The sequence below is a fragment of the Arvicanthis niloticus genome, chromosome 2 (genome assembly GCF_011762505.2).
Source record: "Arvicanthis niloticus isolate mArvNil1 chromosome 2, mArvNil1.pat.X, whole genome shotgun sequence".
NCBI classification, from domain to species: domain Eukaryota; kingdom Metazoa; phylum Chordata; class Mammalia; order Rodentia; family Muridae; genus Arvicanthis; species Arvicanthis niloticus.
In genome coordinates, this window is record NC_047659.1 from 60,780,371 (window position 1) to 60,804,643 (window position 24,273).

Sequence of the window (24,273 nt, forward strand, 5' to 3'; positions counted from 1 at the left end):
TCTAAGACATCATAAATGAATTTGACAGTTACCTCTCAGGATTTTTTTTTTATTATTATACCAAAGGTCAAATCACTCACTTAAACTGTGTATATTGTTATGTCCTGTTTAAAATTGGATATTTCTATGAAACATTGTTAAATGTGCAACCAACACTAAGTATTATGTGTATTTTTAGCTATTTAAATACATTAGCACTTATTTATGGGAAACAGACATATGTATGAATAGATAATTTAGAATCGCTTATATAATGCACTATCTGAAATATATTTATGTTTGGGGTGATATACTTAAAATATATTTAATTTTAAATTTGAATAAAACTGTCCCCTTTAGAGTGCCATCATCAGTCTTTCCAGAGCTTTGAGCAATTTTGAATCTGAAAACTACTAGCCCCTACAACAACAAACTTCTAGAAGCTTGTCTATGCCCAACAGGTTTAGCCCATAGCTATAAATATATGTGTACTATTGATTTGAATAAGCATGCTATGATAAAAAGAAAATATGCCTTTTGGGGAGAAATGTGCTCAAAAGACAGAGCAAATTTGAAGGAAGGGAGTAGTGGTAGATACATGATCAAGGATATTCTACATATGTATGAAATTTCTGAGGAATACACTTTTAAATGCCCAGTGTTAGCAAATTTCTGATGAAATTTTATAAAATTTCTACAGGATGAAGTATTTAATCCCCAAATGAAGGAACACATAGAAAAAATCCATAAAAGATATAATATTATAATGGTATATGAATGTCAAAAATTATCTTTTGAAATTATGTTCAAAATATTTCAAAGGAAAAATACAAATTTAAAATTCTGAATTAAAATGCAATTGTATTTGCAAATTATATATTTTTATCTGAAAATATAGTGAAATATTGTTTTTTGCTATTCATAGTGATGTATTTTATGTAGAGAACTTAAAACACTATTTGAAAATATGTTCATTAACACACACTTTCAACAAATTTCAAATTCATTAAGTATTTAAATATGTACAGTAAAGTAATTATATAATGCATGTGTGTGTGTGTGTGTGTGTGTGTGTGTGTGTGTGTGTGTGTATTTGTGTGCTCTATATGTGTTTGGGGGCAATATATGTGAATGTTTCTGCAACTGTGTAGGCATAGGCATAGGGAAAAAATAGGTTCTATCCTCTCCCTCTCCACCTTATATTTTAAAATCCTTGAATTTAAAACTCTCACTAAATACAGAGTTAACTCACTGGCTCATTTGTCTGGGCAGGATTCTTCCTGTCTCTAATCCCCATGTACTAGGATTAAACAGATATAGTTACATGCTGATTTTGTTTTAATTTGGGTGCTCATTATTAAGAATAGGGTGATCCCTATTCTTGGGCAACAGGAACATTGTCCACTGATATGTATCTATATCTCTGGTTCCTTAACAACTAAACCTCAGTGCTTGCTTTGGGTATTCATTTCGATTATTTAAAAGGGAAGAATAACGTTCCTAACTACTTCACAACTAATTATTACACAACTACCTGAAACCATGAAAAAACAACCCTTGATATGCTAACATGATAATTAAGCAGAGTCAGAAATATTTTAAAAACTCTTATTACATTACTACTTCCTGATTATCTTATATTGTTGAAATATAAGGTGAAAGATGTTGATCTATTACAATCCAAGCTGAAGTGTTCAACACTGTACAGATTTCAGAAATAGATCTAATTCCATATACTATATTCATGGATAGGAGAAATATATACAGTTACATGTAATTTTGTGTATAAATGATGCATATATAAAATTAATGATGAAGATATGCTCCATAATTAGGATAAATTTTGACAGAGATTATGTATGTATGTTGGGAGATGTATGTATGTTGGGAGCCGACTTTTAGCAGAAAGCGGCTAGATCAACTTTGCAGCCATCTGGAACCATATACCCTGATGAGAGACTTGTTTTTCAAAAGCCTACAACAGCTGAATCACACTCTGATCTATTGATTATCCCACCTAGCTTGTTTTGCTCTTTAGTGACCCCAGCTGCATAGTGCACGTGGTAAAATGTTTTCACCTGTGTTCTGCTTGTGCTTATAAATACCCAGGATTTTCTTGTAATAGAGTCAATAGGGGAAATAAAGAAGTAACCAGACTTGACTACACACTCTGGTTTGTCTCCATTCTTCGAATCTCTTGCCCCTCCATCACCAATCTCTCTCTTGACAAGAGCACTTAGCCCCAAAGCATGGGGCAGTGTGGACAGCAACATAATAGCCCCAAAGCGTGGGGCAGTGTGGGCCTCAACATATGTAGATCACAAAAAAGCTCTTATAGATAATGTGCCAGGCTCTGAGTTTCAACATGGGCTACACACACACACACACAAACACACACACACATACACACACAAAACACAAAAATACACATATACACACATATATATGTATATATATGCACAGATATGTGCATGTACACATAAAAACACAAGCAAGCACACAAACACATATGCATTTATACAAATACACATTCATGCATATACAGATGCAAACACATATATGTATATATACACATATACATGAGCCTGTGCCATTCTAATGAATCAAGGAGCTGTGCGTGAAGGTTGAACCTGGCACTCAGAATTTCCACTTCAATAAGACAAAATTAAATGTCTTCTGATTATTACCCAGATATTTTGAATTAATGGAAAATCAAAGACAATTTATCAGTGATTCTCTTTAGGGCACTTTTTACCTCCTGATTTCTCAAGCTGTAGATCAGTGGGTTTAACATGGGAATGACTACCACATAAAACACAGAAGCAAATTTATCTGAATTCAGAGAATGGCTTGACTTGGGCTGCAGGTACATAAAAATGATTGTCCCATAAAATATGGTGATTGAAGTCAGGTGGGATGCACAAGTGGAAAAGGCTTTTATTCTTCCTTCTGCAGAATGAATCCTCAGGATGGCAAGGACAATGCAGACATAAGAAATGACCACAATCACCAGAGAGCAGAGGGTGTTGAAGCCAGCGATGATTAGCAACATCAGCTCTTTGACATGAGTGTCAGAACAGGCCAGAGCAACTAAGGGAACATCATCACAGTAGAAGTGGTTGACCACATTGGAGCCACAGAAAGATAAGTGGAAGGTTGCCAGTGCCTGTGCAAGCCCCACAGTGAATCCATAAATGTATGTGCTGGCGATGACCTGAAGACAGAGCTTCCTAGGCATGAGGACTGCATAGAGCAGAGGGTTCCAGATGGCCACATACCTGTCATAGGCCATGACTGACAGCAAGAACATTTCACAAACAGCAAATGTGATGAAACAGCACACCTGAGTGGCACATGCATAGAAGGTTATACTTTTGATTTTTCGAAGAAAGTTCATAATTGTGTTTGGAGTGACTGAGGATGTATAACAGAAATCAACAAAAGCCAAGTGGCTGAGGAAAAAGTACATAGGTGTGTGAAGCTGAGGGCTGACTTGGATTAACATAATGAGTCCTAGGTTACCAAAGACAGTAGTTAAGTAGATGACTAGAAACACAGCAAAGAGGATGACCTCAAGCTCTGGGTCATCTGTCAGTCCTACAAGGATGAACTGACACACTGCTGAACTGTTACCTTCAGCCATAGACTGTACAAGTGTTTACTACTACAGACCTGTCACCACATGTATTCCAAATGATTGTCTTCCTTTGGCTATAATACATAGAAAGCAGGAGTCAATTATGTTTCACTGATCTTATGTTGAACACTATCTGAAGTTATCTTCACACTGTGTCATCTTTTACAGAAAATCATTTTTTGTTTAGAAATTCCAGAGTATGAGTCTGTAGGGAAATAGGTTGCAGATATAGCTACACATGCTTGTAAATTCACACAGGGGTTCAAAAGCAGAAATATACAAGGAGGTTTTGGCTAGCTAAGGCAGCAAAAAATTTAAAAAATAAATGAAACAAACAAAGAAAGAAACAAAGGTGAACTTTTCATTTTCTGATTGATCTAACCTCGAGTTAATGAAAATATAAAGATTGACAAAGACATCTGAGCTTTAAACTTGTCTGGCTTCTGAATGAATATTCAGAAATAGAGTGCAAAACAACAGTTATATGCATCTAAACAAATAGATTGCAAAATCACAGTTATACGCATCCAACACACACACACACACACACACACACACACACACACACACGCACCATAACCACCTCCACAACCATACCACAGTAGGCAAAGCCTAGAGTTTCCAAGTTTCTTGACTAGATTATTATAAAAAAGAATTATCATGTATGGCTTCAACTATCTCATTTTAAATTGATAAAAATATTTTCTTTCTCTGAGGCAGTAATTGGACTCTCACTCCAAGGTCAGCAATTATAGAAAGGCAATCTATGCCATAAAAGTCAAATTTCGTTCTCTATCATATTAAAAATGTCTAAAGCTTAACCTGCAGAAGTCTACTGTAGCCTATTAGTAATTGTAATTATAAAAACTGAAATGCTTTTTACAATGTTCTGGAGTGTTCTATCATAGTCTTGCTAATTTCTGAACCCTAATCATTTAACATTCTTATTCACACATTGTTTTGTTATTTTCACTGATATTGTGTGTAACCTTTGGCTGTGATATTTTCAACTTCCTCCATCTTTCCAATTCTGGATTTCCTTTAAAATTGCTTCCTTTCAGACTAGCTCTTTATTTCTTTTCAAAGTCCCTACATTTATCAGGTTTTACTGTATTTTAAATTAACAGTTTATTTAGATATGAACATTATTATTTCAATTAGTTTATTATTATATTAATAAAGTATTTAAATAAATAATGAAGCAATTAGTAGTTGATTGCTTATTCTACATCTATTATTACATAGATGTTTTATGCCTAATTTTGGTTACTCTTTTCAATTACTGTTTTCTTGGTCAATTGTTCTTCCATAAGGCAAATGTCCATCACCTGAGCAACCTCTTTACCACTGTATCTGCCCTCCCCATCTCCACAGCTCCATCTTGAAAACTTTAGTCTCAAAAATAATCATATGAAAGTGTTCAAAATTAAAGTATTAATATATATTCACAATATTTGTCATTTCTCTTTTTACCTCAGTTATGATAGTATAGAGTTTTTCATTTGCTTCTATTCATTCTTTCAACTCCAAAAACTAGTTTGCTTAGTTAGTTATCTTCTTTATTCAATATTTAACCAACATGGTGACATGGCTTAAGGGTAACATTTGTTACTGAAAGTCCATTTTCTAGTATTTAAAACATTCTTTTCCTCATTCCTACAAGATTTTAAATTCAGGTGTTTGAAACATATTTAGAAATGTTCTTGGCTTTGATATTTCGTATGAACTACCAGAAATATTTAATATTTACCTAAAAGGTAGATATTCTGAACTGTACACCTTCTATATTAATTATTGGCAGACCCTGATCTTGCATTCAGTGGAATCATTTCTGACATGGGGGAAAAGCACTTCATACAATCTTTTTATCTTACTGGCAGATGTTCCACAAACTGTCCACTTCTCCCTGAATTCTTTTCAGTTCGCTATGCGAGAAAGATGTGTATGTATATAGGTTTTGCACAGCCATATTTTGTCACTGTACTCATCTCCATAAATACATTCATTCTATTATAATTTTTTCAGTTGTTGCATTAGGTTAAAATATGTACAAAGTCTCCCCAGGCTTCCCTGCCATGAACCCTTCCCTTTTACACTCACCTGCTGGGTGCTCCTCCTTACTCTTCTAGTCTTAGTTAAAAGATCCAGTGTAGCTCATTTTCTTACATTTATTTGTATCCTGTATTGTTCACTTTTCTTGTGCTGCACATGAAAAGAAAATTTCAGTGTTCCAAGATCTTCATTTTTCCCATTTTGATCAGTCTAGAATCCAGATTTATGGAAGGGTAACACCATTATAGTGATGGCTCCTTCTTCTTTAGGTTTCTTTTTGGAAATACCCTACTAACCAGCTCTAAATCATATCAAGTCAACAACAGGAATAATCCACTACAAATCTCTGTTTACTATAGTCTGACATTATCTCACAACAGTTCAATTAATTGTTCTTTTCAAGGTTATATACAGCTTCCTTCTTCCCAAATGCAATGTGGTTTCTTATTTGGCTTGTGTGAAGCATTAGGCCATTGACATCACCATTTACAGCGAAAACTGTGACTATTTTGCCTATTCTTCACCCAAATATCTGCATTTTACTTCTTTCTCTTAATCTTTATATAGTGACTTGTTTTCCTTTATTTATGCTGAAAGTAATACAATTAACTTCATATACAAATTCATATTATGTATGCTCATTCTTTTTAAAGATGTTCATATATCACTAGGGGACAATGGTGAATCAAAAGTAGATTTCTATGCTAAATGTCTTATCCAATTGCTGACATGTAATTTTCAGTTTTTATATTCTACAGGCACCTATATTTCACATATAAAAATTCAAAGAAGTGTTAAATTAAAAATAGTAATACCCCAATATTATACACTGGACTGCACAGAAAAAAATTCTGCTAAACTTGGTGTAACCTCTGAAATATATCTACTTCTATGAAGAAAACTTAATAGTTGGATGTGACTCATCATTTAACATATAACAATCAATAAAAGGTTAAATATCTTCAACAAATGATTAAAATATTTGTTTCTCTAAACCCTTTTTGCCTACTTAGCTACCTTTGAATGCTTACTCTATAAACACCACTCTTTAAAAGTTCCCAATAGTTGAATCTGGTATACATTCATGCAAGCTGTATGTGTGACACCAGTTCTTAATTTATCTGGGTATTTAAATGTATTTCATAGATGCCTTGGCACTATTCAATGATTTTGTGAATTACATAATGCTAAATAAATTGAGATGGAAATGTAATGATGCTCTACAAACATGATTAATTTTGCTAGTATTGATCTTTTGGGACCTAATTTTTCAAATAGGCAAAATAACACACTAAATCCTAGATCAGTACACTAATCCCAGGTGTAATTAAACATTAGAAAACACTAGGACTGTTTTCTTTAAAATATGAAAAGTAACACCAGACAAAATATATGTTTTGATTGCTTTCTTATACAGTTTAGTTTTTACAGCAAATATATTTCACAAACTAAACATGTGATAAAGCAGCACAGCTAAATGGCATAAGCAAATAATATCATACATTTAACTTTTCACAGAAAATTTATAATTGTGGTGAGGTGACATAGAAGTTATAACAGAAGTTAATAAATCTAAGTGGTTGAAGAAAAGTTACATGAGAGTGTGAACACTGTAAATACTGCTTTTCTACAGGAGGTAGTCTCTTCAGGTTCTATATCCCCACTACTAAGTGTCTCAACTAAAGTCACCATCTTTGACTCCTGGGAGCCTTCTGCATCCCAGGTTTCTGATACATACCCAAACCCTACATATGATCCTGACACTCTCCCATTCCCCTCTTCATACCCTCTCACACCCTGTTCCCTTTCTCTATCTGCCTCCTATGGCTATTTTGTTCCCCCCTATAAGTTATATTTAAACAGCCTTACTTGGGCCTTCCTTCTCATTTATTGTCTTTAGGTCTATGAAGTATATCTTGGTATCCTGTACTTTATGGCTAATATCCACTTATATGTGAGTAAATATCACGCATGTTCTTTTGGGTCTGAGTTACCGCAATTGGGATATTTTATAATTCCGTGCATTTTCCTGCAAAATTTATGATTTCTTTGTTTTTAATAGCTGAAAATTATTCCATTGTGTAGATGTGCTACATTTTCTGCATCAATTCTACAATTGAGGGACATCTGGGTTATTTCTAGTTTCTGAATATTATTAAGGAAACTGCAATGAATATAGTGGAGCATGTGTCCTTGTGGAATGATGAAACATTTTTTTGGTGTATGCCCAGGAGTGATATAGCTGGGTTTTCAGGTAGAACTATTTCCAAAATTTTTGAGAAACTGCCACATTGATTTTGAGTAGTTGTATAAGTTTGCACTCCCACAAGCAATGGAAGAGTATTTTTCTTTCTCCATATCTTCCTCAGCATGTGCTGTCACTTGAGTTTTTTATCTTAGCCATTCTGATGGGTGGAAGATGGAATCTCATAGACATTTTGGTTTTTATTTCCCCTATAACTATGGAGGTTAAACACTTCTTTAAGTGTGTCTCAAAAGTCCTCTGTTGAGAATTCTCTGTTCAGCTCTGTAGGCCATTTTTAATTGGATTATTTAGTCTTTTGGAGTCTAACTTCCTGAATATATATATACATATATATATATGCATATATATATGCATATATATAATGGCTATTTGTCTTCTTTCAGATGTAGAATTAGTGAAGATATTTTCTCAATCTCTAGACTGCCATTTTATCTTATTGACAGGGTCCTTCAACTTACAGAAGCTTTTCAGTTTCATGAGATCTCATTTATCTATTGTTGATCTTTATACCTGATCCATTGGTGTTCTATTCAACAAATTGCCACCTGTATCAATGCATTCAAGGCTATTTTCCACTTTCTCTTCTATTAGATTTAGTGTGTCTGGTTTTATGTTGGTGTCTTTGATCTACTTGGACATGAGTTTTATAAAGCCTGATATGGATCTATTTTCACTCTTCTACATTCAGACATACAGTTAGACCAACATCAATTGTTGAAGATGCTCTCCCTTTTCTATTGTATTGTTTTAGCTTGTCAATAATCAAGTTTCTTTAAGTTTATGGGTTTATTTCTGTGTCTTGGCTATATTTTATTGATCAACCTCTAGGTTTCTATATCAATACCAAGTAGTTTCTCTTGCTATTGTTTTATAATACAACATGAGATCAAGGATTATGATTCTTCTAGAGTTCTTTTATTGTTTAAGATTGTTTGGGGTATCTTGTTTATGTTGTTGTTGCCATTGTTGATTTTCCATATAAAATTGAGAATTGCTCATTCAAGGTCTGTAAAAAATATATGTTGAAACTTTGTGAGAATTGTATTGAAGTTGTAAATACATATAGACTGTTGTAGTAATTGTTTAAAAAGGTGGCCACGGGTCAAGCCAACTATCTAAGCTGTGGTGGCTCTGGCTATATCAGACTCCATGTTCAGTGGCCAGAGGCCACGTGGGCACCTCAGCTAGAAACGGCAAGCCAAACACATTAGCCCTGCTACTCACGAGACGCAAGCATGGGAGATAGCTCTGCCAATCTTCCACACTGTGTCTACAAGGCTGGGCATTGCTCAGACCATCCCACCATCCACATGGGCCCAGTAGAAAAATGAAAATCTAATGCTTAAAAATTAATCAAAGGCTTATATATTTGGTAATGATCAATAACAAGATGCCCTTACAATCAGAGGTGTAACCCAATTCCCAATCTAGATATACCAGCTACTTTTGACTGCTACAGAAAAGCAAACATCAACCTCCATGTCTCCCTCTCTCATTTTGTCTCTCTCCTACCTCCTCCTCTTCCTTCTCTTCTTCCTCTCCTTCCTCCTCCTTTTCCTCTCTTTACTCCTCCCACCTTAGCTCCTCCTCCAATTAACACTATGTTAATTCTAACAATCCATGAGCATGGAAGATATTTTCAGCTTCTGATTTCTTCAATTTTTTTTTCTCGAGGGACTTGAAATTTTTATCATAAAGGTCTTGTACTTGCTTGGTTAGAATTACATCCAGACATTTTATATAATTTGTGACTATTTTGAAGGGGATTTATCAGCTGTAGAAGTTCTCTAATAGAGATTTGTGAGTTCCTTATGTATACTATCATATCATCTATGAATAACAATACTTTGGGTTTATTGTTTCTAATTTCCAAGCTAGTGATTGAATGTGGTAAAAAATGTTTGTTTTCTTGTTTACTATTATTACTTATAGCACTGCTATTGTCTTTCTTTTGTAAGAATCTCTTTCAATTTCTCCTAATTGTAGTTTATTAAACTCTTTACTCAAGCTAAATAATTCAATATTTTGAACAATTTCATAAGAAAAGTAATTCTTTTACATGAATTTAAAATTGTGGAAATAAGGATTTTGTTCAAAAATCTAATGATTGGTTTTGATTTTACAGTGCCAGATCTCATAGTGACAGTCAGTAAAACATTTCATTTTATTATGATTTCTTCAGTTGTAGCATTTATATTTGCTTTAAAGGAAATATTTAATTCATATGTTAGAAAGCGTTCCTTCAGGACTCTAGTAAAGACACTTCCTGAAAATTCATGATATAATTTATACAGCTTGTCTTCCACTGAGGAAAATACACAAAAGAATTGAATAACTTCAGGGTACTTCAGGAGAGTTTGAGATCTACAGGGTCCTAGGGAATAATTAATCACTAAGAGAACTTCAGATTGAGCTCACTAGAAGCCAAGCTTATTTCTAAGAAGGGAATTCAGATGAAGTTTGGGTTCCAATGTACCAGTCCATCCTACTGGGCACAACAATTTCCTGTTAGAAAGCTTCATCTTTAGTGAACTATGATAGTAAACAAAGTCAAATTATCTTCTGTGTTTCTTGTCTTTACTTGTTTTCTAACATATCTCTTTGCCCAATTTACTACTTTTTAATCCACTGTCTGTGTCTCTGAATCTGTCTCTGTCTCTTTCCCTTCCTTCCTCCTTCCCTCCCTTTACCTTTTGTGTGCTATCTCCCTACCACACACCTGCTTTTTGAATGACCTCGAGTTAACTGGATGACCTCTTAGAATTTATCTAAGAGGGGTCTGACAGATGGCTCAGTAGGTAAACAGCTTGTTATCAAACTTAATGGTCTGAGTTAACTCTAAGGATTCACAGGTAGAAGGAGAAAGGTGATTCTTGTTATTTATTCTGTTATCAATGCAGTATGCAACATTCATCTGAAAATAGACAAATAGAAATAGGTAGAAGATAGATAGATAGATAGATAGAGTACAAAATGTGTTTCTTGGACCAAAAAAAAAAGTTTGTAGATGACCATGTTGGCACATAAATGCATCTCGAACCCACATAAGACTGAAGCATGTGACTCATGCATTTGCTGTTAACTTTAGCTGCCAAACAAAGTTTAGGCTAAAGAAACAATAAAAATTAGTAGTAGATAGATGAGGAATGAATGAGAAATATGAATTTAGTGTGTAGAAGCAGACAAAGGTAGATTTTACCAAGGAAAAATAGATAACAACAGATACTGACACACTCTGCAGTGAATCATTTTCAGAAAGAAAATGAGACTATGGAAGTAATTTACTTTCTTAAAAATATTGTACATATAACATTTATATATTTGACTTGAACTCCTCTAGCCTGGTAGAGGCATAGATAATCCCAACATACCCTCCTAGAAAACAATAAAAAAATAGATGTAAATTAGCTGAAAATGTGACTTAGACTTGTTTTCCAATCCAGCTAGTAAAAATGCTCTATAGGCCAGGGAGCACAAACAAGACTCATTGTATTTTGTACAACATTCTGGGGATTTTAAAGATGCTGATATCTGGATGCCACCTTCAAGAGCAGGGATTCATATTAGATTTTGCTGGGCTGTTCAATAAGAAAATAACTAACTCTGATGTGCAGGAAAGTCTATAGGAAAAACTTGCAGTAAGAAAGCAGAGGAATGGTTACAGAAAATGTGGTACATTTACACCACATTTTATACTACTCGGAAATACTACTCGGCTATTAAAAACAAGGACTTCATGAAATTCTTAGGCAAATGGATGGAATGAGAAAGTATCTTTGGTGAGGTAATATAGTCACAAAAAGACACACATGGTATGCACTCACTGATAAGTGCATATTAGCCCAAAAGCTTGGAATACCAAAATACAATTGACACACCACATGAAGCTCAAGAAGAAGGAAGATCACAGTGTGGATGCCTCAGTCCTTCTTAGAAGGGGTAACAAACTACTCATGGAAGAAAATATGGAGACAAAGTGTGAAGCGGGGACTGAAGGAAAGGCCATCCAGAGACTGACCCACCTGGGGATCCATCCCATATACAGACACCAAACCTTTTCTTTTTCAATTGTAAATCATGGAGAATGGACAACCTTCAGCCAGAAAACTCACATGACTTCACCTACTTAAATAAATTTACATAAGGTGCTAAGTATAAGATAAAAATAGTACTAAATTACAACATCAAAAAAATTAATAGCTCTTATCAATTAAATTTAACACATTGTGGTTTTTACAATGAGAATGGTCCTTACTGGCTCATGTATTTGAATATTTGATCTACGTTGTTAGAATTGTTTGGAAGTGATTAGAATGTGTAGCCTTTATTAAGGAGATATATCACATCACTGGGAATAAGCACTGAGGTTTCAATTGCATTAGCCACTCTGAATTAACCATCTCTTCCTCATGCTTGTGGATACACTAGAAACTCTCCGCTACTGCTTCAGAGCTATGCCTGCCTGACTTGGTCATACTTTCTGCTATGATGGTCATGGACTTTAACCCTCTGGGACAATGAGCCCCCAAATAAATGCTTTCTCAGTCATGGTGCTTTATCACAGCATAGAACAGAATCTAAGACATCATGAGTGAATTTGACAGTTACCTCACAGGTTTTTTTTTATTATTATACCAAACTTACATCAAATCACTCACTTAAACTGTATATGTTGTTATGTCCTGTTTAAAATTGAATATTTCTGTGAAACACTGTTAAATGTGCAACCAACATCAAGTGTTATGGGTATTTTTAGCTATTTAAATACGTTAGCACATATTTATGTGAAATAGACTTATGTATGCATAAATAATTTAGAATAGTTTATATAATGTACCAAAAATATATTTACATTTATATTTGAATATCTGAAATATATTTACACTTTGGGTAATATACTTAAAATATATTTAATTTTAAACTTGAATAAAATTGTCTTCTTTGAGCAATTATGAATGTCTGAAAACTACTAGCCCCTATAATAACAAGCTTTTAGAAGATTGTCTATGCCCCAGAAGTTTAGCCCATAGCTATTAATATATGTGTATCACTTATTTGAATCAGCAAGCTATAAGAACATAAAATATGCATTTGTGGGAGAGATTCATTCAGCGGACAGGGCAAATCTGAAGGAAGGGAATAGTGGTAGATACATGATCAAGATATATTCTACACATGTATGAAATTATGACCATTTCTAAATTATTCCTTAAAATGACAACCTAGCTATAATTTGAAAACAACCATAAATAGGCTCCCAAACCATAGGATTGGGCTGACAACACTCCATAGCTTCTTCCTGCTGAATAGGAACAATGAGAAATTCTTTAAAGGGGTGGGAAGAGATAGGAAAATTAGAAAAAGCTGGTTAGACTTAAGAAAGCTAGCTTTAGCATCTGTTATTCAGTCATTACATATTTAGAGGCTCAATGCTTGACTGAAGTTTTAATTGGCTCTGTCTGAAAAGTTGGGTGAGGTGAGATCATCTGGACTGGGTAGCCATTTCTGAAGCTGTTTAGGAAGCAAGTCTCTGGACAGCATCAGGAAGCAGGGGGCTAGAACAGGTCTCTGAGAATGAATCTTAGCAAAGTTGTACATTCTGTAATACATGAATCTCACTGTTGGGTTATAATGTGCATGGGTGGGTCTCGTGCACACCCCCTAAGAGGCCAGGGCCGCTGCTCAGAGAGGCAGAGGTTTGGGAAGTTGACTGTGCTCTCCACACACAAGGGCGGGCAGGCATTGGGCTATGTGAAGTTGTTGGACCCTGCTAGGAGTGGGGGAGTGAAATCTGAGGTCCCCCAGAGAGCCAGAGCTCTTGGCTTGGGTGTTCCCTGGGCCAAAAGGCGGCCAGAAACCTGCTGGTTCTCAGGCTCTTGGGCCCCAGGCACCATTGGGGGAGCCCACAGAAGGGCCAAGAACAAAGTCGGGGCCTACAGGCTAGATTGGCAGCCTGTAAGAGGATCAGTAGCGATGAGCTCAGGCTAAGTCCAATGTATATGACAGTTTTTGGCCTAGTCACTGCTTACTTGGCTTGGTTGGCTGGTAGTCTCCAGCAGTTGGGAATGCAGAGAGTTCTTCTGCAGGAGATTAGGCAGCGGCTCTGTGGATGAAGGCCTGCTCCACTGTTCTCCACAGCACATTTCAAGAAGAAGAAACAGTCTGTGGTCCTAAGATGTTTATTGTCATGGTGGAAACTAGATGAAAACTATACCCCAGTATTTTCAGGGCGGGCCTGAGGTTAAATATCTTTTGCAAGGAGGAGGGTCTGGGAAGAAGTATTTAATTGGCTATGCCCCTCAGGCCTTTAGGTACCTCATTAAGCTGGAGATCTGTCTTAAGGCTCTGTGGCCTGTAGTCATGCCCTCTACCTGTGGAGAGGCGAGAGGGTGTTGTCCTACTGACTGAAAGGCAAAGATCTATGGAGGTATGTGGCCTCGAGTCAGGAGCCTGGAGTCTGGGATCCTGTCGAAACACATGCCATCCCTTAGGGTCACCTGCATCCCACCTGGGGACCCTCAGGATCACCTGGGGTCTCCAGAAGTTTCCAGCTGGTACTCAACCAGAAACCAGGTTGCCTTTCATGGTCCTACATTTCACAACTAAGATTTTAGTATCATTAAGATATTTATATGGATTGTGCAGGGTGCACAGTTCAGTTAAGGATGAACCAATCAATCGTTGGGCAGTGTTGGTGCACGCCTTTAACCCCAGCACTTGGGAGGCATTGGCAGGCAGATTTCTGAGTTCGAGTTGAGGCCAACCTGGTCTACAGAGTGAGTTCCAGGACAAAAAAAAAAAAAATCTCCAACATCTCCAACATCCCTTTATCCCTTGGTTCATTTGTTTATATATTCCCTATTTGGAACTATAGAAACATTATCTTTCCCTCGTCCAGTTCTGGTCTCTTGAACCTCATCTTAAAGCTTGCTTTAGTTTATTAGCCTATGGTGTTGGCAAGTGGTCTTTTACTCTTTTCTGATGGGATTGAAAGGAGATGGTTAAATTCTCTGTGTGAAACAAGTTTCCTTATTAGGATTAATCTAATGTTTCTGAGAGTTTTCATATAAAGTTAAATGTAGGACGTAGAATTTCTGAATCATGTTACAACGTAAGAAAAAGATCTAATACTCTTCAGTGTTGATTTTAAAAAAATCTAGCTTTATGATTGTTCAAAATTCAACTAAAATGTAGGTTCCTATACTTGCTAACCTTATTTGCTTTGGTTCATTTCATATATTGCTTCAAATGCTTTCATTCTTTAAATATAATTGGACTGTACAAAAAGTATTGATAATAATTCATTTCAAACAGTTCACCTAGCTTTTGATACAGGAAAATGTCTGGCAAATGATATGTTACTTTTATTTGAAAATCGAGAACAAAATAAAAACCACAGCTCTCATCTTAAAAGGAAAAAAAATCACTTTAGAGCAATTTTGAGTGCCTATTCTTGTGGATATCTCCAGGCTGTTCTTTGGGAGGGGATTTATTCCCTAGTTCCTGGGACTTATGGTCTCTTCCTGGAACTGGTGGTACCTTATGGCCTTCTTTTCAAAATTAGGCCTGGTCCTTAAACGGAGACAAATAGGTTTTATGTTATCCCTCAACCATATGTATTCATTGACAAGAAACTATTAGCCAAAATGTTTAGAATACCCATGGTACACCCCCACAGACCCAAAGAAGTTGAACAAAAAGGAAGGCCCAAGTGATGATGCTTGAATCCCACTTAGAAGGAGAGTAAAGTAGTCATGGGAGACAGAGAAAGGGATCTGGGTGGGAGAGGGGAAGGAGAGAGCAATAGGAGGGTCAGGATCAGTTATGGGGAGAGACTGGAGAGAGGCCCATAGGGCCAGGAGAATGAATGGAAATATGCAACTGTCTGGGTGGGTGATGGGAGAATAGAAAGTCCCAGAGACACAGGATGAGAGAGGCTCTCAGGACTCAGTACAGGTGACCTTAGCCAAAATGTCCAAAAGTGAGGATATGGAACTTGAAGAACCTACCCACAGTTAGCCAGACAGGACTCCCAGTGGAGGGATGGGGACACCAACACACCTATAAAACTTTTGACCCAAAATTGGTCCTGTCTAAAAGAAATACAGGGACAAAATTGGAACAGAGATTGAAGGAATGGGCAATCAGAGACAGGCCCATTTTGAGAACCATCCCATGGGGTGACAACAATCCCTCAAATGGTTAGTGTTGCTATGCTGTGTTTGCAAAGAGGAACCTAGCATAGCAGTCCTCTGAGAGACTCTACCCAGCAGCTGACTAAGACAGATGCAGGTACTCACAGAAAACATTGGAAGGAGGTCAGGGACCCGTATGGAAGAGGTAGGGGAAGGATTGAAGACCCTCAAGGAGGTGGCAACTTCACAGGAAAACCAACAGTGTCAACTACCCAGACACCTGGGTGTTCCTAGAGATGGAGCCACCAACCAAAGAACATGAAGAGGAATGTTCAAGGCCAGGGAACATATGTAGCACAGGGTTGGTCTCAGTGGGAGAGGATGCTCTTAATCCTGCAGAGAAGACTTGATACACCAGGGTTAGTGGATGCAGGCTGTGATTGGGTGGTGGGGAGGTTACCCTCTCTAAGTGAAGGTGATGGGGAATAGGGAAAAGAACTCTGAAGAAAGACCAGGAGGGGCAGCATTTGGGATATAACTAACTAACTAACTAACTAACTAAATAAATAAATAAATAAAATCATACTACCAACGATTCCTAAAAGGCTATTGTTACTTTGAAATCCACAAGAGAAACTTAAGGTGACTGGAGATAGAGAGAGAGAGAGAGAGAGAGAGAGAGAGAGAGAGAGAGAGAGAGAGAGAGAGAGAAATCGCTAAAGCTGTTGCCTATCTTTGGAATTTGTTCCCAAACTGGGTTGCCTTGTCTGGCCACAGTAGAAGATGCACGTAACCCTGTAGATACTTGATGCCTCAGGATAGGAGTGGTGGATACCCAGAGGAGGGCCCACTCTCTCAAAGGAGAAGAAGAGGAAGAGATGGCGGGGGGGGGGGAGACTCTGTGAGGGGTTCAGAGATCCAGATGTAAAATGGATAGATGAATCAATTAATGGAGAAAATAAAAGAGAGTATATTGAGTACTCTAGCCTGCTCCTGCCTGGGAAAGATTCTTGGAGGAAAGACAAAGGAGCTTAAGTTGTTTAAAGTAGAAGAGGCTTATTTCACATAGTGCCAGCCAAGGAGGCTTTACAATGTAAACATTGATCTGGTAAAAGTTCACACAGTTTCATTCCTCCTGAGGAACCAAACAGTTTTTACTTAGCAGGATGCTTTCTCAGCAGGAAAGGATATGTCTTTGGTGTAAAACAGGTTGTCAAGAGGAGTTAGAAGCCATTCATTTACTCTCAAATGTGGCTTCCAGGGGGAGGAGTTGAGGGGTTAGGGCAACTTGACCTTTCTAAAGCTATTCCAACACAAAGAGGTAAAACTAAGTAAAAGTATCCCTGGGACAGCTATATGCTACACCAGGATACTATGCGGTATGAATGACAGGCAGTGACTACCCTGTGCAGGGGACAGCCAATTCCTTCACTTTTATTCTCTTCCTTAACACTCACTGGCTAAAAGTAGAGCTCAATGCTGAGATGTTTTAATGAGGTCCTGGGTTCAAATTCTATTACCACTAAAGGTAAGATTTATTTGTCATAGTCAGTGAATCAGGCCAAGAGATATTGCTTTTTTTTTTTTTCAGGTGAAAAAAAAACAGGATGTAGAAATGTGAAATCATGTATGCATCATAACAATTGCAGGTTGTGGCAAAACTGCTAAGGAACTTGTTCAGAGTCCAGCTGACAATAGTACACTGATACAGGGAGGCAATGAATTTTGAAAGGTTTAGGCACTCCAATGGTCTAGTCTAGTATGACATTGTTCATTAAATATTTGAAGGTAAGAGTAGTACAGGTAGTTCAGTTCTTCTCAGAAGAGTAAAGGATCAAGTAGAGAGGTTGGGGAATACTATCTTAAAACAAATGAACACAATTCTCATCATTAAACTTTAAAATTATTTCTATACTATTACACAAAAAATTGAAATATAAGAAAACAAATATTTATTTCATACAATAGAACTGAAACCACTCAGTGTCACAGAGCCTAATAAACTTCAACTTTCCAACAGTGACTTAAAGGAGTATTGATAACTTTATGCTATATCTGTTGTTTTATTTCTCTGTTCTTTATACTCCTCTTTAAAAAAAATGAATGCTTCAAAATTCATAAAATCTATTTCATATGTCAGTTACTGAGAATGACAGAGCAAAAATGATACATTTGATATATGTATCAGAGGACTCATTGTATAGGTGGGGCCTCTGTTTCCAGTGCTGTGAATATAGATGATATATAAATGAAAGACACCTGATCATTTTACACAGTGGTTTTTCAATTATTTGATGGCTAAAGATAACTTTTCTACAATTCTCTTTAGGGCACTTTTTACCTCCTGATTTCGCAAGCTGTAGATTAGAGGGTTTAACATGGGAATGACTACCACATAAAACACAGAAGCAAATTTATCCGTGTTCAGAGAATGGCTTGACTTGGGCTGCAGGTACATAAAACTTACTGTCCCGTAAAATATAGTGATTGAAGTCAGGTGGGATGCACAAGTGGAAAAGGCTTTCCTTCTTCCTTCAGCAGAATGAATCCTCAGGATGGCAAAGACAATGCAGACATAAGAAATGACCACAATCACCAGAGAGCAGAGGGTGTTGAAGCCAGCGATGATCAGCAACATCAGCTCTTTGACATGAGTGTCAGAACAGGCCAGAGCAACTAAGGGAACATCATCACAGTAGAAGTGGTTGACCACATTGGAGCCACAGAAAGATAAGTGGAAGGTTGCCAGTGCCTGTGCAAGCCCCACAGTGAATCCATAAATGTATGTGCTGGCGATGACCTGAAGACAGAGCTTCCTAGGCATGAGGACTGCATAGAGCAGAGGGTTCCAGATGGCCACATACCTGTCATAGGCCATGATTGACAGCAAGTACAGTTCACAAACTACGAATGTGACAAAACAACACAACTGAGTGGCACATGCATAGAAAGTTATGCTTTTAACTTCACGTAGAAAATTTAACAGAGTGTTTGGAGTGACAGAAGAGGTAAAACAAAAGTCAATAAAAGCCAGGTGAGTCAGGAAAAAATACATGGGGGTGTGAAGCTGAGGACTCGCTTGAATTAACACAATCAATCCAATATTACCCACCACACTAGTTAAGTAGATGACTAGAAACACACCAAAGAGACTGACCTGAAGCTCTGAGTCATCTGTGAGACCCACAAGGATGAACTCAGACACTGTGGAGTAATTGTTGTCAGCCATTGGAGATTGATGTTACATGTGCTAAAAGCCTTCAGAGCATACAATGTCGACCTGAAGTCAGAAGCCGATTCTGACTCATTGATCTTGCACTGGAAATTCATAAGAAACACTTCACATGGTTTCAACTTTCAGAATGGCACGTGCCACAGGTAGATTTATCAAAATATGGGACCCTGTGGGATTTGTAAAAATATAGGTTTTTTGTTTGTTTTTGGTTTTGTTTTATATTTTTCTAGTTGAACAACCAAGCCCCTGTTAGGAGACAGTTTCCTGAGTCCAGTTATCTCAGGGACAAATTCTACCTTCCTGACAGCATCAAATGGAGTTCATATTTCCAGACCCGGGAATTCAACTCCTACCCTATTTCTTTAGCTGTTTCATGTTTTTCTATTAACTAGTAAATGTTACAAAGAGGGAAGATGCTCTTATCCTGTTATCTAAACTAAGGCATACACATCATAAATGTGTCACTTGTCTTGATTTAATAGACTATATGCAGTCTGTGCACTCCTTAGTCCCTTATCATTACAAAATTCTGGGCCAGAGTCCAGGAGGAGATATGACTACAAGAGCTGAATCAAGAACCCTTAAACTAGATGACCCAGATAAGCCCAGTCACCAATAATAACTTATTTGCCTAACTCCTTGGGTTAAAATATAATTGTTCAGTGCAATTATATTTAATATAAGCCCATCCCAGTCTCTCTTGCTTTGTGTTTCCCTTTTATAAAAATGTTGCTGTCTCCCCACTCAGGGATGCAGTTCAGACCCCAAACTGACTGCCTGCCCACACATGCAGAAAATAAAGCTTAACTTTTGTCTCTGCAGTGAGTTTTCTGGGCTTCTACCCTGAATCCAACACCAATACCTATAGGGCAAGGGAGAGGCAGAGGAAAAGGGAAAAGGAAAAAGGAACGAGAGAGGGAGAATAGGTGGAGGGAGAGAGGGAGAGAAGAGGGAGAAAGGACAGTGATGTTGAGAACTATTTTAAAGAACAACAAATCATTTTTGTTGCTTATTAAAATTTTTACAGAAAATCATTTTAAGTTTATAAAGTTTTAACCATCTGGTCTAATAAATTATTGAAGTTGACTTCAGGAAGGATACTATATGCCAGATTATTAATAAAATTTTGGATACTTATCTCTGAACATCACAGTCAGATGGTTTTGATTCATCAGCCTTTTCTTTTAATAAAACAATAAATCAATCAATCAAACAAACAAACAAAGAACCCACAACCACAGTCTTCTGTCAGTTCAGGTGTAGTATTTATAAATTCAACATAAGAAGAAAAATCATAAAGTGTATTGCTTTGCTTTTTTAACAAATCAATAGGCTGTGGTTAAACCTGTTAGACATTAACATTTCTGACATTAAAGAAAAGCAGAATTTACAGGTTTTAGTCACGAGTTCCACAAACCTGTCCACTTCCACTTCTTTCTTTTTATGTTAACTCCCCGTGAATAAGGTAGGAGAAGGATTAGTGTTCTCTTTTTAATATCTAAAGTTGTATTATATTTCTTACTTCTCCTTGTCTCATATTCTCTTCCTATGTTATTTTTTAAACATTTACTAGCCTAGAACAAGGTATGTAAAAAGGCCTCACATGATCTCTGGCTTCTACGAATGGCCCATTACTTCTGTTCTTTTCTGTGTCCCTTGAGTAACAGACACTCTGACAAATTTCCTGGTGCTGTTTACTTTTCCTCTTCATTTGCTAGCCTACTAAGTTCTCGTCTTTATCTCTCTTGAAATATATTTACTAGGTTTGTAACCATTCTCTTTCTTCCCAGATTTGATGGTGTTTTATATTTAACTTATATAAATCATGAGACAATCAGTATCACCTTTCAAAGAGAAGACATCATATTTTGGAACGTAAAGTCACCAGAGTCTATGGATTTTCCCACCTTCTTTTCATGTTTACATTCTGTTGTAGCTCCCTTCTTTTGCCTGTATTGAAATCAGTGCCTTACTTCAGTGTTCTCTAATCAGCCATGTTAATTAAGAACATTATTGGCTGTTTTCAATTAAACCTTTGGGACAGCTGTTTTTCATATGTTATGAAACAAATGTCTAGATCTCTAAGCCAAGATTTTGTCTCAACTGTTGACACAGCTATATAATGACCACTCACTCTGCTTCAATCAGATATTTTATAAGCAAGTAAATGTAACGTAGAAGAGGGTTCCTCAATTAAAACTACCCCTTTTATTTACTTACATTGAAATATTTCTGTCCTAATGCAATGAATGATGCCACCATCTATACAGTCTTCCTCATGGCAAAGTTTCTGATGTATTTCATGCAATCACCTAAGTTCTACCAAGAAACAGGTCTCTCTCTAAAACCTACCACATTGTGTTTATTGAGGCCACAAATCACAATTTAGGATAATCACTATTATATTGGCTTCCCCTTTGCCTCTTTCTGTAAATATGCTCCTTGGAGTGTGCTTTCTAAAATGTGAGACGTGGCTTGGACTAAAGCTAAAAGTTACTAACATTCTTGAAGTTTTTATTAATAACTTTTTATAGATTAGTTAGAGTAATTACACTATACTTATCTCAGTACATACCAATGATTCTCCAATAGTTAGTGTTATGAACTACAGTCTCAGTGTTATTGAACAAATAGATATGTTTCCATTTCTTTAAATTTCATTATTATTCCAGTTACTTGTTTTTTTTTTTATCTCCATCACTTATTTCTTTTGCATAATCCACAGCAAGTCCATTCCAGAGGTCAGAGGAACTTGAACCTTGAAGAAACTGTGTAGAGCCCACACCACTTAGCATGGCTTCTGTATTTGACTATATTTTGTTTGTTTTCTTGCTCCCTTTAGAATAGTTTTCCTCAGTTGCATCATTTAAATAATTTCTGAACTAAAAATATAATGACAGTTTGCAACTGAAGCAATTATGCTGTGGTTCATCTTTTGGGATGCAATTTATTTAATAGGCAACAATAAATACTTGAATGGCAACCACTACAAAGAAAATGGATACTAAGTACTATTTACTTATGTGTGGAATAAAAACAAAAGAATAAAACAGAACAATAATGTTTACCTAGAATTTAATACTTATAAGGAGTTTGAATATATGTTGTTACACTTGCAAAATTTGATAGTTATATTTGCATATATTATTTCTACACAAAACAGATGGGGCTCTGAGAATCTGTAAATCAATTATTTTTTAATCATTTCAACACTAATGCTTCATTACATTTAGTTACTTACATTCAGAAATAGAGACCCAGACTTTGTCATCCTTCAGCCTCCCAAAAGATAGGATTAAAGGCTTCTGTAACCACGCCTTGTTTCAAATTAGTTTCCTTCTCCCAAATCTTAAATATGCTTTCACAATTTCCTTCATTAATCTGATTTTATTTTTAAGATTTATTTTATTTTATCAAAATGAGTGTTGTGTCTGCATGCATGTTTATGTACTAAGGTGCCCACAGAGGCTGAAAAGGGCTCTGGATCTGCTGGAACTGAGGTTACAGACAGTTGTGAGCCACCTCATAGGAATTAAGATTTCTGCAGCAGCAACAACTGCTCTTAACCCTTTATCCATATCTCTAAACCCTATTTTGACTTCTGAAATATTAGAGTTAATTATGGAATCACTACTAGTGTGTATATCAACATTAGTCTTAGTAATTAAATTTAGAACAACATAGACCTTTGATTTTACGAGAAAATACACAGCATTTTTAATATAAGCATATCAGGATTTGAAGACTATGTGTTCCATTTGAAACTAGCATTCTAAACAATTACAGTGGGTTGGTTGAATTAATAATTGATTAAAGAACCTTCATAACACTATTTTATTTTTTCTTACTTCTAACATTATCTGACACGATCCATGTCCCAACATTTAGCCAATGTCTTGGTAACAAATGACACAAATTAAAAGAGGATTAAAAGAGTGCTAGTATAGTTGGAGATGTTGATACAACATTTTTTAATCATGCATATAAGAATGGGTTAAATTTCCAGCAGAAATATATAACAGTGTGGATATTTAATCATGGCATTCTGGAGATAGACGAGGAACTTCAGAAATGTAAAGTTGTTTACTGTTACATAGTTTGTCTGAAATCATCCTGGGAAGTCTGAGATCTTGTCTCAAAATAGAAAAAAATAAGTACTGTATTTCCACTTTCTGATTTGCTTGTCTGCTTTTTGTCATTAGCAGACTCATACTATACTGTTAATCAATGGAATCATATGGATCTAAGCCAGTTTTCCCAGGAAGAATGATCTCAATTAGCAGACACAAATGAGTAAGAGGCTTTGGAGCCTGGTCTAGAACAGAAGTTATGCATAAATCATGATAACTAACCAAAACAAACAAACAAACAAACACCTCTTCATCATTCTATATTTTAACTACTTTTGAATTATTTTTGTGTCAATACAAAGCATTTTCACTGAGCAACATAAAAAAAATGCACAGAGAAGGTATCCAAACTCCTCAGCAAATCCAAACAGCTATGAAGCTTCAGATGTGTGTAATCAAAAAGCCAATTTCTGAATTGTTTATGTGACAACATTACTTAGTGAATGATACATATACTTATAGTGAGGAGCAGAATCATCAAATCTGTTTCATATTTAAGGACATAATCTGTCTCTCTGAAAACAATACTCAATCCTTGTAAGGACTGTTGCTCATCAGACATATGAGCATCCACACCTGGAGACCAATGTGATGCATTCCTTTTGCCATTTTCTACATACTGTTGCTTAAAGAAGAGAGATGATTTTCGCAGTGATAGAGATTAGAAGAATAGCCAGACAACTGTGAATCGCTTATCATATAAACCGTCACACAGAAGGTGACACCCAAACGGTGCTATCCATTCCTAGCTAGATTAAAAGGTAGTTGAATGAGAAAAGAAATAAGAATGATGTTTCTCCTCCTCACGTTAATGACTCACTGGAGGAGCCCATGCTTCC

At 36.3% G+C, this 24,273-nt stretch overlaps 2 protein-coding genes across 2 annotated transcripts; both read right to left on the reverse strand.

The window, feature by feature from the left end:
* Positions 1-1,247: 1,247 nt before the first annotated feature.
* On the reverse strand, positions 1,248-6,242 carry LOC117704149 (olfactory receptor 5AL1-like). The gene is made up of 2 exons (XM_076928251.1): positions 5,717-6,242; positions 1,248-3,821 (listed from the first exon to the last, which is right to left on the reverse strand). The coding sequence occupies exon 2, from the start codon at positions 3,620-3,622 to the stop codon at positions 2,681-2,683; it is 942 nt and encodes a 313-aa protein (XP_076784366.1). The 5' UTR covers positions 3,623-3,821; positions 5,717-6,242; the 3' UTR covers positions 1,248-2,680.
* An 11,278-nt stretch (positions 6,243-17,520) lies between these two features.
* On the reverse strand, positions 17,521-22,125 carry LOC117704120 (olfactory receptor 5AL1-like). Its single transcript, XM_034496117.2, has 2 exons — positions 21,880-22,125; positions 17,521-19,471 (listed from the first exon to the last, which is right to left on the reverse strand). The coding sequence occupies exon 2, from the start codon at positions 19,296-19,298 to the stop codon at positions 18,357-18,359; it is 942 nt and encodes a 313-aa protein (XP_034352008.1). The 5' UTR covers positions 19,299-19,471; positions 21,880-22,125; the 3' UTR covers positions 17,521-18,356.
* Between the last annotated feature and the right edge of the window lie 2,148 nt (positions 22,126-24,273).

Excerpts from the sequence above, each read along its gene's own strand:
- LOC117704149 (XM_076928251.1), bottom strand. The coding sequence starts at position 3,622 with ATGGCTGAAGGTAACAGTTCAGCAGTGTGTCAGTTCATCCTTGTAGGA.
- LOC117704120 (XM_034496117.2), bottom strand. The coding sequence starts at position 19,298 with ATGGCTGACAACAATTACTCCACAGTGTCTGAGTTCATCCTTGTGGGT.